The 13,818-nt window shown below is 34.4% G+C and overlaps 1 protein-coding gene and 1 non-coding gene across 5 annotated transcripts in view; one reads left to right on the forward strand and one right to left on the reverse strand.

Moving 5' to 3' along the window:
* Positions 1–9,699, forward strand: part of LOC126852725 (aryl hydrocarbon receptor protein 1) — a 190,304-nt gene extending 180,605 nt beyond the window's left edge. For 3 of the 4 annotated variants that reach the window (XM_050597818.1, XM_050597815.1, XM_050597817.1), the window contains 7 exons: positions 2,532–2,741; positions 5,230–5,524; positions 5,827–5,968; positions 6,041–6,505; positions 6,689–7,636; positions 8,531–8,823; positions 9,293–9,699. In XM_050597818.1, coding sequence (XP_050453775.1) covers positions 2,532–2,741; positions 5,230–5,524; positions 5,827–5,968; positions 6,041–6,505; positions 6,689–7,636; positions 8,531–8,759 — 2,289 coding nt within the window. In that variant the 3' untranslated portion in view covers positions 8,760–8,823; positions 9,293–9,699. The remainder of the gene's footprint in view (positions 1–2,531; positions 2,742–5,229; positions 5,525–5,826; positions 5,969–6,040; positions 6,506–6,688; positions 7,637–8,530; positions 8,824–9,292) is intronic. The other variant, XM_050597816.1, reaches the window with a different exon arrangement.
* Trnam-cau (transfer RNA methionine (anticodon CAU)) lies at positions 1,023–1,094 on the reverse strand. The gene has a single exon. It is a non-coding gene; the product is annotated as a tRNA-Met (tRNA).
* Positions 9,700–13,818: the final 4,119 nt, after the last annotated feature.

A 13,818-nucleotide genomic window follows, 5' to 3' on the forward strand; every position in this document is an offset into this window, starting at 1 on the left:
CTCGCGTTTGAACCCTCGGCACGCGGGGAAACTCTCTCTCTCTCTCTCTCTCTTTCTTTCTCTCGGAAACAGATCAAATTGACTCGCTCTCTCGTCGGCCATTACCTGTTCATGGCTATCAGTCCGAGAGCGAGCGCTCGACGAATAATATAATAAATCACGTCGGGTCAGGGAGAACGATACGACTTCCGAGCTACGTTTTCAACCCGCGAGTACGCTCGCCCACGTGTATCTCTCTCGCGTACAACCAGTGTGTAACGTTATGTTTGTTCGTGCCTAGGTGTATATCAGCGACGTCGCGATCTCACGACTTCCATGTTTAGCCGCGAGTTGCTGTTGCTGGTTACGAGCGAGAAGTTGCGCGACGGTACGTCCGATACGACGACAACGATGACGACGACGAGAGAGCATCGATCGTGTGCCCGCCGTTCCTCATGTTTTCCCACTCGAAATTGTTATGTAATTCCGTTGCGGCATCGATCGCCACGCGGTGCGAAACGCCCGGTCGCGACCGGGGATCCAGACGATACTATCTTGAGTCCGAAACTCCTTTCATGATACTCTAACAATCTTTGATACTTTCTGCTTTGAAAACCTAGACTTTATCGATACGATAGAGTTTATTAATTAAAATATTTTTATGTTGACAAAATTATTTTGTTGAACAGAAACAAAAGATTTTTAATATTCATCTTTTTTTGACAGACATAGATTTGCATTTTTTGACAGCCGAATTAATTTACAAATTAATAAGTTAGTAAATTAATAATTTTTTTTCTAGTGTGATACAAATGTCGAATGATTTTCGCAATATTCATGTGAATTCACGCCGAAATTCTATAAAAATTACAGAATTGAAAAATTTACAAGGGCAGAGTATAGCTGGAAGTATATGATAAATAATATTTTTTTTACTTTTGCCAAGATTTATTTAGAAAGCATCTATTTGTAATTATATAAAAAATAAATATTTTTATCTTTAAGGATATATACATTACAAAAAGAGACAAAAATTATATCTTTAGCAGAGCGTGGTTTCGATCCACGGACCTCTGGGTTATGGGCCCAGCACGCTTCCACTGCGCCACTCTGCTGTTGTAGTGAAGGACAGTTAAAGCTACTTTTCAGTAACGCGCGATGTTTTATTTAGTAAATAATTATTAGAAGTCAAATTTACTTATTAAAGATAATTTTTTTTTTCTAGCAGAATGCGGTTTCAATTCGCGAATCTATGATTTATACGTTTGCTGGATATTTTTGTTTATAATTATAAAAATTTTGTTTAATTTTAAAAATGTCGCCAGTAAATAAATTAATAAACAGTGTATACGACCAAACTGGCAATTTATTGTTTGATTATTATATACGACGTTTCGACCATATGGTTTTGGTCTTATCAAGTGAAAGTTATATTAGAAGTAGAAAGAGAAAATCGAAATGTCAACTGACATTGTGTCACTATGTTTGGAATACTGAGATCAACTGTTGATCTCAGTATTCCAAACATAGTGGTTGACACAATGTCAGTTTGACATTTCGATTTTCTCTTTCTACTTTTAATTATAACTTTCACTTGATAAGGACCAAAACCATATGGTCGAAACGTCGTGATATAATAATCAAACAATAAATTGCCAGTTTGGTCGTATAAACACTTGTTTATTATAAAAATTTTTTAAATTTTTAATCATATTAATTATTAATATTATAATTTATTCATATTATCAATTTTGATTTATATTATAAATATTTATATAATAAATATTTTTTAAAAGCATTTTATGAATGATTTTATAAAGTCAATATTTTAAAAGAACAAATTCTTATGAATATATTATATATTTTGCCTATCTTGCAAGCTTGTTTTTTACTGCAATATATTTCTCCAGATAATCATAAAATTCACGAGAGTCATTTCCTTGGCTCTAAATCATTTTGGCATGGAATGGCTCAAATGTACTTAGCAAATACAAGCATTGCTGATATCGGTGTATTTCGAGTTTAGACAACTTTGAGTTCATTGCAATTCTTGTACGCATTGTGGTCCTTATATAAAATTACCATAAATACGATTGCGCGACCGAGTCTGACGCGAAGAAAACGGTAGTCGAAGAACTAATCGTAAATAATGGCTTGGTTCGCGCACGTTCGTGACACACGACAGAATGTATGCACGAATTCTTAGATTAGATAAACGCGAATGCCAGGTGCTCGCGAAGTAAAGAATGCGAGCACTGTTATTAACTCGTTTTATAACCAGTATCTCTAAACTGCGAATAAACGAGCGTTAATTATGTATGAACAAAATAAAATCCTACTGTAGTGCAGGTCGTGAATAAGTGAATTCTAGGTATTCTTCTCGATATAAATATATATTAATAGTAAAAAACATATTATCTATTATATATTGAATTAAGAAAAAAAAACATTTTGTTGGTAATAAAAATAATTCATAATTTTTGATAGCTACAGGATTTAAATAATTTTCTTCGGAGAGAAAAAAGGGAACTTATTATTTTTTTTTTTTTTAGTCTGACATCGTCCATCAGAGTGTCTACGAACTGGTGCATAGCGAGGACCGGGAGGAATTACAGCGGCAATTAATGTGGAATTCTTTCCTGCCTGCCGAAAGTGCAAGCCTGCCGTTGCACGACGCACTCTCGCCCCAGCATTGTCACCTGCTCGAGCGCAGCTTCACGGTTCGCTTCCGTTGTCTTTTGGACAATACATCCGGTTTTCTGGTACGTATATACATTCCTTTATATTGTATTGTTCGTTCCGCGTATTTTTGTTTTCACGTATTTTAATTCTTAATTGCTCTACTAACTCACACAATCTAACGAAAATGATCTGTTAGATTTATATTATGGATATATTTTATATAAATATTTCAAAATTCCTGTTTTGTTTATTTAAAGAATTTTTCGATTAATTTAAAATAAATTTTTTGTTACTAAAAAAACTCATTTTCTTTAATATTATTTTAATTTCTGACATTCAAATAGAGTTTTTTACTTAATTAAGATTAAAATTGACATTTTACTTGTCTTAACTTTCCAAATTAGTTATAATTAAAGCATTAATAATATAAACTAATATATGTATAATTAAACTAACTTGTAATTTATTTATGTAAAATATATTCACATTTGCTCTGAAATGTGTTACGAAATAATCGAAATTAATTTCTATCTCGTACTCCATTTTCTTTCGTGAAAACACGTAAACGATCTTGAGATCTGCGGCGAGGTAATTACAAATAAATTTGTGTCACGAAGAAGGGTAGTCTTGAGTGAGGACCAAGGTCCTTATGTCTCTTCACGGTTACAAAAGAGATGTGCCGGCATACAAAACAGTAATTAATAATTTCACTGTCGTAAAGGGAAGAGGAACGAGAATTCTTCCCCGCCGTCACTGTGTTTCCTCCGCTCTCGTGTAATTGCTTTTCTTTCTGTCCATCTTGCCGTTCACCTCTCCTTCTCCGATCCTTCCTCCCGGGTTGTCTCCTACTTACCCTCTCGACCTGCCACCGAAGCTAAGTCGCGAAGGCATACATCAAGTTATTATCGGCTTTACATCAACAGTTTTTTTTCCAATTTTGCGAAAAATTAGAGAGATACGTTATACACGCAATAAATTAGAATTTAAAATTATTTTTACGCAATAATAAAAAAGTAAACTGATTCTTAATCATAATAATATTTATTGGACGATAATAACTTGTCATTTAATTTATGTGACATAAAATGTGTCATTTCTCTTTGAAATAGGAGTTTTAATCGCAACAAAATATTCTCACAAATTTCCTGAACTTTCTCAGAGGAATTTCAAATAGCGCTTACGTAAAAACGGCCTTAAATCTAGGCCGTAGGGCCGACATTATTCCCCGCGCAAAAGCTGAACGTTGTATAATAATAGGCCCAGCCAATGAACCGTGACAGCGCGGCGAAGATTGAAACGATAATTCGTCCGGACGGCCGAGCTGTCCATCGTCGGTACCGTTGTCCCGATGGCGTTCAAGAAAAGGTATAAATCAAGGACCCGAACAAAACCAGGTTCTCCATCCCCCCGGGGAGGAGGAGGAGGAGGAGGAGGAGGAGGAGGAGGAGAAAAAATCGGGCAAGGGGAAGAGAGGGAGGTCGAGGTACGGAGAGACGCGGCAAAACACTAATTATCTTACGGCAAACACACCGCGGATGCGCGCACAGGTATATGCGCGATGTCGAGCACGACGCAGTCAAAGAGAGAAAGAAAGAGAGAAAAAGTACGATGGTACTATCTTGGCAGAGAACAAGGACGAGAGCGAGAAAGAGGGAGAGAGAGAGAGAGAGAGGATAGTCAGGGTTCCGAACATCGCGCCTGAGCTCGAGAGTTTGGCAAAAACGGCGCCGCTTTGACGTTTATGAAAATGAAACTGTAATCGTAAAAGAGAGTTTACGGCGCAAGAGATTCATCCACCGCCACCTCCTTCAGAATCTGCCTCCAGAACCTTGGCGGCATCCTTCGCGACGGGACATACCGTGGATGCTAGCTACCGTGTGCTTCCTTTAAGTTTTTTTTTTCCTCTTTGCTAGAGAGATCTATTATATTCTATTTCGAACATCACGGGCAAGATCTATCATTCGCATTCATGGATATTGTGCGGGAGATTTTTTGAAGAGTTTCTTATGAAAGGGACATTTCAAAGAGAACATATAATATGCAATAATACTCATAATATATCTACCAATGTAGCGCCAAATAATTTACATAATAAATATTTTTATAATAATTAATATAATGAGATAGTTATAATAATATATTATTAATAAACTTTACGTTAATTAAATATTAAATTTAATAAATTTAATTTATATATTTCCAACTATATATTTTAATTATTTAAAAATAGAGAGTCTTATTCGTACATTTATTTACAATGTGTAGTATAGCAGATGTTTCTCAACTAGATGAGTTACAAATTTGAATTACTCAATATAGTATGCGACCTAATATTTTATATATATCTAAAAAGAATCGCGCGCGAGAAATATTGTTATATAAATCAAACAATTAAAATTCATGTTTATTAGCAGATTAATATTTGCTGCTTAATATTTTGTATCAATCATAATTTTACATGCGTCATTTATATAAATTACTTGTGTGATGTTTGACTATTAATTTTATTAAATTATTTATTTTTCATTTAAATAACTTTTATTTTAATTTCTGAATCGTTTATTACAGCGTCTCGACATTAGGGGCCGAGTTAAAGTACTTCATGGCCAAAACCGGAAGACGGAAGAGCCACCGTTGGCCTTGTTTGCCCTGTGCACACCGTTCGGGCCTCCTTCACTTCTAGAAGTACCACAGAAAGAAGTAATGTTCAAAAGCAAGCACAAATTGGATCTCGCGCTTGTGACGATGGATCAAAGAGGAAAGATGCTGTTAGGCTATTCTGACGCGGAATTAACGAATCTGGGTGGCTACGATCTAGTCCATTACGACGACTTGGCCTACGTCGCTAGCGCGCATCAAGAATGTAAGCTATATTTTTAAAACATTATAGGAAATTTCTGTATGCATAACAAAAATAATATTCTTCACGATAGAAAGTACAGATTAGTTTTTTAAAGATATTGTTATTATCGATTAAAATATGTGACAACAAGTTAGTATTATAAAAGCTTGCTAATTATTTTATATAAATTTGATAGTATATATTAATATTTTATTTTTAATCCTGCAATATTAATTTAAAGCACATTGTCGCATATTATCTTATGAAAAATGAAATAATTAATGAATATTGAGAGGATTTTAATTTAATGTTTGTTTTTTCAGTATTAAAAACTGGGGCATCAGGTATGATAGCCTACAGATTTCAAACGAAGGACGGCGGATGGCAATGGCTACAGACTAGCTCTAGATTGGTCTACAAAAATTCGAAACCAGACTTTGTACTTAGTACTCATCGACCTCTCATGTAAGTTTAAGTGCGAGTATTGACGAAGGAGTTATAAAAGGCATTATACAATTGACGTTTTTCGTATTTCAGGGAAGAAGAAGGTCGAGATTTGCTCGGCAAACGTACGATGGACTTCAAAGTGAGTTATTTAGACGCCGGATTGACAAATAGCTATTTCTCGGATAGTGACAGTTTAACAGGATCAGTTATGACGCCGACGCTACCGGCGCAGCCGGCGCCTCAGAAGGTGAACAGACGATACAAGACGCATTTGCGAGATTTTCTTTCGACATGCCGAAGCAAACGTAGCAAACTCTCCGCTCAGTCGTCGGTCTCGCCACCGGTGACTCCCACAGTTGCGTCCGTAGATTATCTTGCGCCGGACACTAGCGCAGCAGCCGCAGTTGCAGCGGCCTACAATTTAAATACCATGTACCCGACGCCGTACGCGCCCACGGCAGTGGCGGCTAGTACCGATCCTTCCTTAACGACTTACATCGGCCACACGGGCAACTATCATCAAACCCTCTATCCAGCGACTGCTTTAGATAACAGGTATGTTGATTTGAACTAATTTTGATACAAATTTCTCGAATTTGACAAACCATTATGAGAAATTTAATTAATTTAGATAGTTTATTATGAAGCATTTAATTTGCTAAATCAACCACGATATAAAATAGCGAATATAATGTAAATAAAATAGATAAAGAAATTTATATTACTATTTTTTCACAGGTATCTCACGGCTGCCACAGAAAATCTATTCCAATATAGGCCGCTGAGCTCATATTATCCAGAGTATCACACCGGCACTACGTACAACGGCTTCATCGACGTATCGCTGCCCACATATGAGACTCATCAACTGACTAGCAAGACAGAAGAGAAGCTCTACTGTCAACAACTAGGCAGTAACGAATCGCCCAAATATAGCTACGTGGAAACAAGACATCCCGGTAGCGTTAGCGGTTCACCATACGCTGCTAGTCCGGTAGCGAGCGCATCTACGATGCATCCAGCGACGACCGACATGAATGTTGTGCGCGCCGGAAGCAGGCATTCACTAGAAGGTGGCGCATCGTCCAGCAATTCCGCTGGCAGTTCACCGGTGACCGGCGCAGCCAACGGTATGCTGACACCGAAGATAGAGGATGTAAAGCCCGAAGTATACGGCAACGAGGCGCCACGGCAGACTGTGCTAATGTGGGGTGCGCCGCCATCGCGCACACCACCCAGAAACAACGGTAGTTACAGCCCTCCGACGCCACACTCGACTCATTCTTCCACGCACTCGACCAACGCCACTGGCGATCCGCTCAAATCGCTGGCAGAGATGAACTCCATGAATGGAGATTGCAAATGGCGGCAAACCTCCCCTACGGATCAACAAGTGACCGCATCGAGCCCGCCGAGAAATAACAAAACGCAACAATCTCAACAGCAGCAACATCATCATCAGCCGCAGCAACATCAACAATACCCGGTGACCACATCTCAGTATCAAGCGGCTGCAGCTGCCGCTGCGGCAGCCGCCAGCACCATTGGTTACACGCACTCTCATCCAAGTCATGGCGGGCACGGAGAAGCGGGCTCCGAGGTATGGCAAGGAGTGCAACACCACCATCACTACCAGTACTATCCTTACCACCATCACCACCCCGCACCACCAAGGCACACGCCCCAGTGAGTGTCACTGCTGCCTCACAGATTTTATTATAATTTTCCATTGGCGCGTATAGAATAAAGTGACCAAATCTTCAAAAAAAGATAATGTATCCTTTATTTATAATTGATTTTATTGTTATATTGATTTGACAGGAAACATGTTTTTGTTTTGTTTGCTTAAAGCAAAACTTTAAGTTTTAAAATTGTATCTTCCCTGAGACAGTCGGATATTATATATTATTTTGTTATTATTTTTCTTGCAATGTTAATCGTATTTGCATTTTAAATATGAAAAGTTAAAAATATGGGAAAAATAATAAAATTTTAGCCAAAAAAATAAAATTTTGAACGCTTTTAGAAGAATTGGTCCTTAAGTTTAGCGCGAATGGGCAATGCCGTAGTTACAAGTAGTTCATGCCTATTCAAAAATTTGTATTTCTGCATCATTTTATATATAATTTTAATAATTATTTAGAAAGTTCATTGCTACTACTATATGAATTAAAATTTATAAAACGATTTCATTAATATGAGCATCTAAAGTTATTTGATAATATCATCAAAATCAAGAAATAGGCCAAATACGCAAATGTTACGTAAGAAAATTGTAAAAAAATAATCTTTACATGATTATGAAATCACATTTTGATTTAATTTGATTGCATTTTTGCACATATTATTTTATTAATAAGCTACTATTGATCTTTTTACATTAAATCGAGCTTTACAATCACCTAATTTAAATTTATTTAAACGAATCAAGTGTGTATTATTAAGAAAGACTTTCTCAGACTTTCTTAATAATATTAAACAGATTTTTAGTTATTTCTAGCTCTATATTATTATCTGAAGTAAAAGAAATGTGAATTTAGTACCTGTAAGATAACGGCGAAACCGTCCATTTGGTTGCAGCACGCCACCGTCAGTTGCGGGAACGGGGACGGGGGTGGGAACAGGCATGGGCATGGGCACCGCGGTGGACAACAACACCAACAACAGCAACAACGTCTTATACCACCCTCCGCACCACCACCACGTGGTGGCATCATCAGCGGCAGCAGCGGCAGCGGGAATGGGCCCGCCTGTTCCACAGATTCCAAACCGGACGCCGGGAGTCCTCTGTTGTCCATCTCTGAGGTGACTAACACCCTGCTCAACCAATAGTCCCTTTATAACTTCGGCGTCGCTTTATATCAGTGATGAAGGTACGTTCACGGCTGTTCAATCGATGTTAAATACATAGCAGCATCATCGAAGCGAATTGAATGATTCAGTGAGAAAATGAGCTGTCTCGCAAATATAGAGAAAATGATGAGTTTGCATATAATGCCTTCGGATTATGTAAAAATCAACTCTTTTTTAAAAGTTTTTGTTATTGTTGGATAGCTCATTGTCTCAGTAAAACACTCAAATCACTTGTAATATAATATAGAATTTTAGTTTTAATTAGAAGAAAGCAAAGTATTAATAAAATAATAAATAATCTATAAATAAAAATATATAAAAAACAAGAAATTCCAATTAAATTTTCATTAAAATAGAATAAATTAATTATTTTATTAATTAAAAATACATTTTCTTTTAATCTGCTTTTAATATATAAAAATATTTTTATATATACGATTCAAAAAAATAATGCATACATGCATTGTTTTTCTGTTTGTGTTTCTGCAGGTATCTCTGAAAAGATATCTTCACCGAAGCGGATTCCAAAACGCGTCACTGTATCATACAGGTAATGTCGATTACATGAATTAAGAGTATTCTTACTAAGAATATTCTATTAGTACTGTAGCATACTCATTACAAAAGTAATAACCAGTCTACTATTACATAATATTTTTATTGCATTGATTTATCCGATACCGATATGTTAAGTGGATATTCTTCAGGATTCATAGTTTGAGTCTGCATGCACACTGATTGTAATCTGGTGTACGTAAGGGGCAGCGATCATATAAGGCAAGTGTCTTACAATTTCATTTATTCGCAATTATAGAATACAGCAGTTGCTCGATGAGTAGCAATAGCGTTTCATTGCAGAATGAATAGAGAAACCGATTAATTTCAAAGCAACTTCGAAAATTAGCTGTCAAAAATAAATTCAGTTTATTTGAATTTGAATATATATATATATATATATATATATATATAATTTTTTATTTGTATATTATATATATTATATTATTCTGTCATATAAAAATAAAAAATAATCTTCATTTTATTAGAAAATAAGAAAAGTCAGAAATATAAAAGAAAAACTTAAACGCTCTAAAAAAATAAGAGCAAATTTTACGACAAATACCGTTCCGCAACCGAATTTCATTTTCATGTTTTTTAATTAGTAAAAAATATTTTATTTTTATCCAGTTATAATAAATAAATGCACATGCAACATCTTTTATGTTTATTCTGCAATAGTTTGAAGAAAATATATTGTAAGATAGTGATCGCTGCCCGGACACTGAAAATAAGATTAATGAATGACATTCCTTTGAACCAAAAATCGTCAAGCGTTATTTTTATATTTGGGAGCACAAAATTCGTCATTTTGATCGGACTAGAACAAGCGCAACATATGCAGCTTTAGTTTGTATTAATAATGCGTCTACGTATTTGTATAATTCTACTCGTACTAATGCGCACTTTTGTATCCCGTGCTATTGCGTTTGTATAATTTTTTTTTCTAAAAGTGGATATATGAATTCTGTGATATGTGTTAGGTAATTTAAAATAATGTTCTTCAGAAAGAAGGCATACTTGAGTGTAATATTTATTGACATAGAATGACGATATAAAGAAAACTCGTCGAGTAATTGTGAAAGATGCGAGCGACATATCGTGTGATACGAATTATATAAATATAGAAATGCACAAGAGCGGATCCTTTTAAATAAAAGTTGGAAGTATATTCCGAGAAAGTCGATTCTCGACAAGAACATATGTTTTAAGAATGCATACAATGTAAGAAGCGATGGTCTTAAAAATATTTCGAGCAAATTGTTATTAGCAAGCGATAGTCTTGTTTAAACGAAAAGAGATACACTATTAACATTCCACATATATATACGTATCAGCGATCTCTCTCTCTCAGTTACATGCATCGAAATGAAATTCCTGTTGCCGATAAAGACATAAATATAAAGTAAGTTCTCTTCCTTTATAGTAAAACTTTCCATTTTACGCAACAGTTTTTTATAAAAATTGAGACTTTTAGTACCACCTGTGAACGTTTTAAATGAATTCACTGCGCGCGCCGCGACTCTTGGCTTCCTACATATTTATTTTGAACAAATTCGCGAAAATTAATGGGCAAAAATTAAAAAAGGCAAAGTTCCTGTTTACATTCATCGAATAATCTTGCTACAATTTAAAGATAACAATTCGTTTATGGCAAATCAATTTCGTACAATTGGCATTTTAAAACAAAGAAAAGTCATTATAAATTTTTTCTGATAGTATTTTATAGCATTTCTTTTTTTATACTGGAATATTAAGAAAACGCGTACGTGCGTTTAAATTTATAGCGATAAATATCACATTAAAAATATAAATAAATTTATATGAAACGCGTTAATAAGTTTATTTAAATATATAAAATAAGTTAAATTACTTTTATGAATCAAATTTAAAGGTTTTTGACAGATAATTTTGAGAGCATAATTTCACACTTTGATTACTGAACTATTGTAACGGGAATGAAACAAAACTTTGTGGTTTTTAAGTTATTCAGGTTCTCTTTCGAGCATCAAGAATCTCGTTATATAAAATCGAAAATGACACAATGTTTGTAGCCTGTTTATTCGGCTAAAACCCAGTCTTGCCAATATTTTGTTAATAAGTTTGTAATTTTTGTACTTAATTAATTTATACATATTATTTATATGTATACGTGTAATTCGTGTTTAGCAATGCTAGATGGGCCTTCCAATAATTTTAAGTGCATTCTCACTTGCAAAGTCAAGAAAATCTCCGAGAATTCTCATTAAACCATATCGACGAAAACAAAAAAAAAAAAATTACGCGAAAAAGAATATTATATGAGCACAAGAAAAAGAAAGCTATTTTAAGATAACGTTGAAAGAGCTATTGTTTCCACGCGCTTTTAAAAAAGCATATCATTGCATATCCATTGCAATTGCATATCAAAGTGGTAAAAGAAAAAAAAAACATTAAAAAGAGCGATATATATTTAGATATTCTCTTCCATACTTTTCGAAAAAAATCATCACATTATTTATTAATTATAATATGTAAGACGTATATCAGGTGCGTTGTACAAAAATAACGCCCCCTTTAAGGATAATATGCGAATTCCGTTTCCTACACGTTTCATTCTTAATAACCCATAGTACTTTTTATATGTTCACATATTTACGAGATATTTGTCTATATTTTAGCATAATCGAAGTAGCGGATGCAAAAATGAAGCAGTGCTTTTTGTTACGCGAACAAGAGCTGTATATAATTTTATTTATTAATTAATGCCGATTCATGAATGCCTAGATAACAATAATTAACAAATGTAAAAATATATATATTGGAAATATATAAAAGAATTTAAGAGCTACATTATTTCTATATAATCGAGATAAGGCAAGATTTTAAAATATCTCGCTGATTTTTTTGCAGCATCAAACATAATCTTTTGCATCCCGATCTTCGATTATCTAAATATCCCACACTACTTTGATTGACTTTGTAATTAAATACAGCTCAAGATGATATTGAAACTTGCTACTATTAAACATGGCCTTATTATTTTGCAAATAGTTTATTAATTATAAAAATGTGCATGAAATGTTGTCAAGTAGAAAAATTTATAAAACTCTGATATATTCGGTTATTTGTTTTTGATTTTATTTTATCTTATTAAACTTTATCTTTCTGATATTTTTGATCTGATGTTACAATTTTTAAAATAATTCTATGAATGTTTCCAGATTTTTGTAAAAGAGGTAAATTGCAAAAAACAGAGAAAGATAAAAAAATTATCACAAAAATAAGGGCATATTGTGATAGTAGACTGTTTCAAATCGAAATCTTGTATATCTATCTTTCTGACTTATTGTTATAGCTTGCGAAAGATACCCTCGTTTCTCTGCAATATCCTTATAAACGTTAAGAAGCTACTATTATTATTATAAGTAATCGAGTCTAGTCCATTCATAAAAAAAAGCGAATTAGTAACGATATGCTTAAATTGTGATAATATTCTCGCTGTAAAGTTAATTTAACCGACAATCTTATCAATTATCACTGTAAGTTTTCTCTGGCACGTTAACGTGTAAATGTAACTTTAAGAAAGGATAATAAAATATATTATCCCTCGAGATTCATCGCGCGACAGTCTTCTCTATACATATGTTGAATTGCGATCGCGAGGATATTTTGACGATCTAAGCATAAATGTATATTCATTGTATATTTGAAGTAAGGTATCTTATATATTATATGATAATGAGCATATATATAAATATATATATATACAATTAAGATCATAGTCAGTACAGATTTTCAAGCAGCTATTCGTATAGATAAAAAATATGTACCTTATTTTCTGGCAATTGCTGCGCGGAAGAGAAACTCGATTAAAGAGCTCGATCTTATTGAGCGTGTTGCATGGTGGTGAATAAGTCTGCACTTTAGAATCGAATAATTTTGCTGGGGAAAAAACTCGCTTTTTCCAGATATCCCGGAGATGATCAATTCGCTGTTTCAAGCGCATAACGTGATTCGAAAGACTTTGACGTTTCCGTGATAAAGCAGTTTCGTGAATATTAAAAAATATTATTGAACCTTTTTTTTGTTTGATATCTCATTACGAAGCTACGTAAAATATAGACAAATTAAATTTCTTCCAACAATTTTGATGGATCTTAACGCTTTTTTCGCGCGCGCGTACGGCGGATATACTCTCCGGTTACCGGAAAGCGAAGATGCGAAACACGCATATGTTTATTCTGAAAATCACTAGGACGGTGAATGCGCGGTAATGCGTGAGCGCTTGGCTACTAATGATGATATCGAAAAGGAAATGATGGGAGTTATATTCCATTCTTCTCTGCAAGCAATTTTATTTCACATTTCTAAACGTATCGAAGTATCGACACAGTATCATGCCAAACCGAATTTTGAATCTTGATCACTCCATCCATTTTTCTCTGATATATTATATCCGATAGGATATACATATGATT

Source organism: Cataglyphis hispanica, chromosome 11 (assembly GCF_021464435.1).
Source record: "Cataglyphis hispanica isolate Lineage 1 chromosome 11, ULB_Chis1_1.0, whole genome shotgun sequence".
NCBI lineage: Eukaryota > Metazoa > Arthropoda > Insecta > Hymenoptera > Formicidae > Cataglyphis > Cataglyphis hispanica.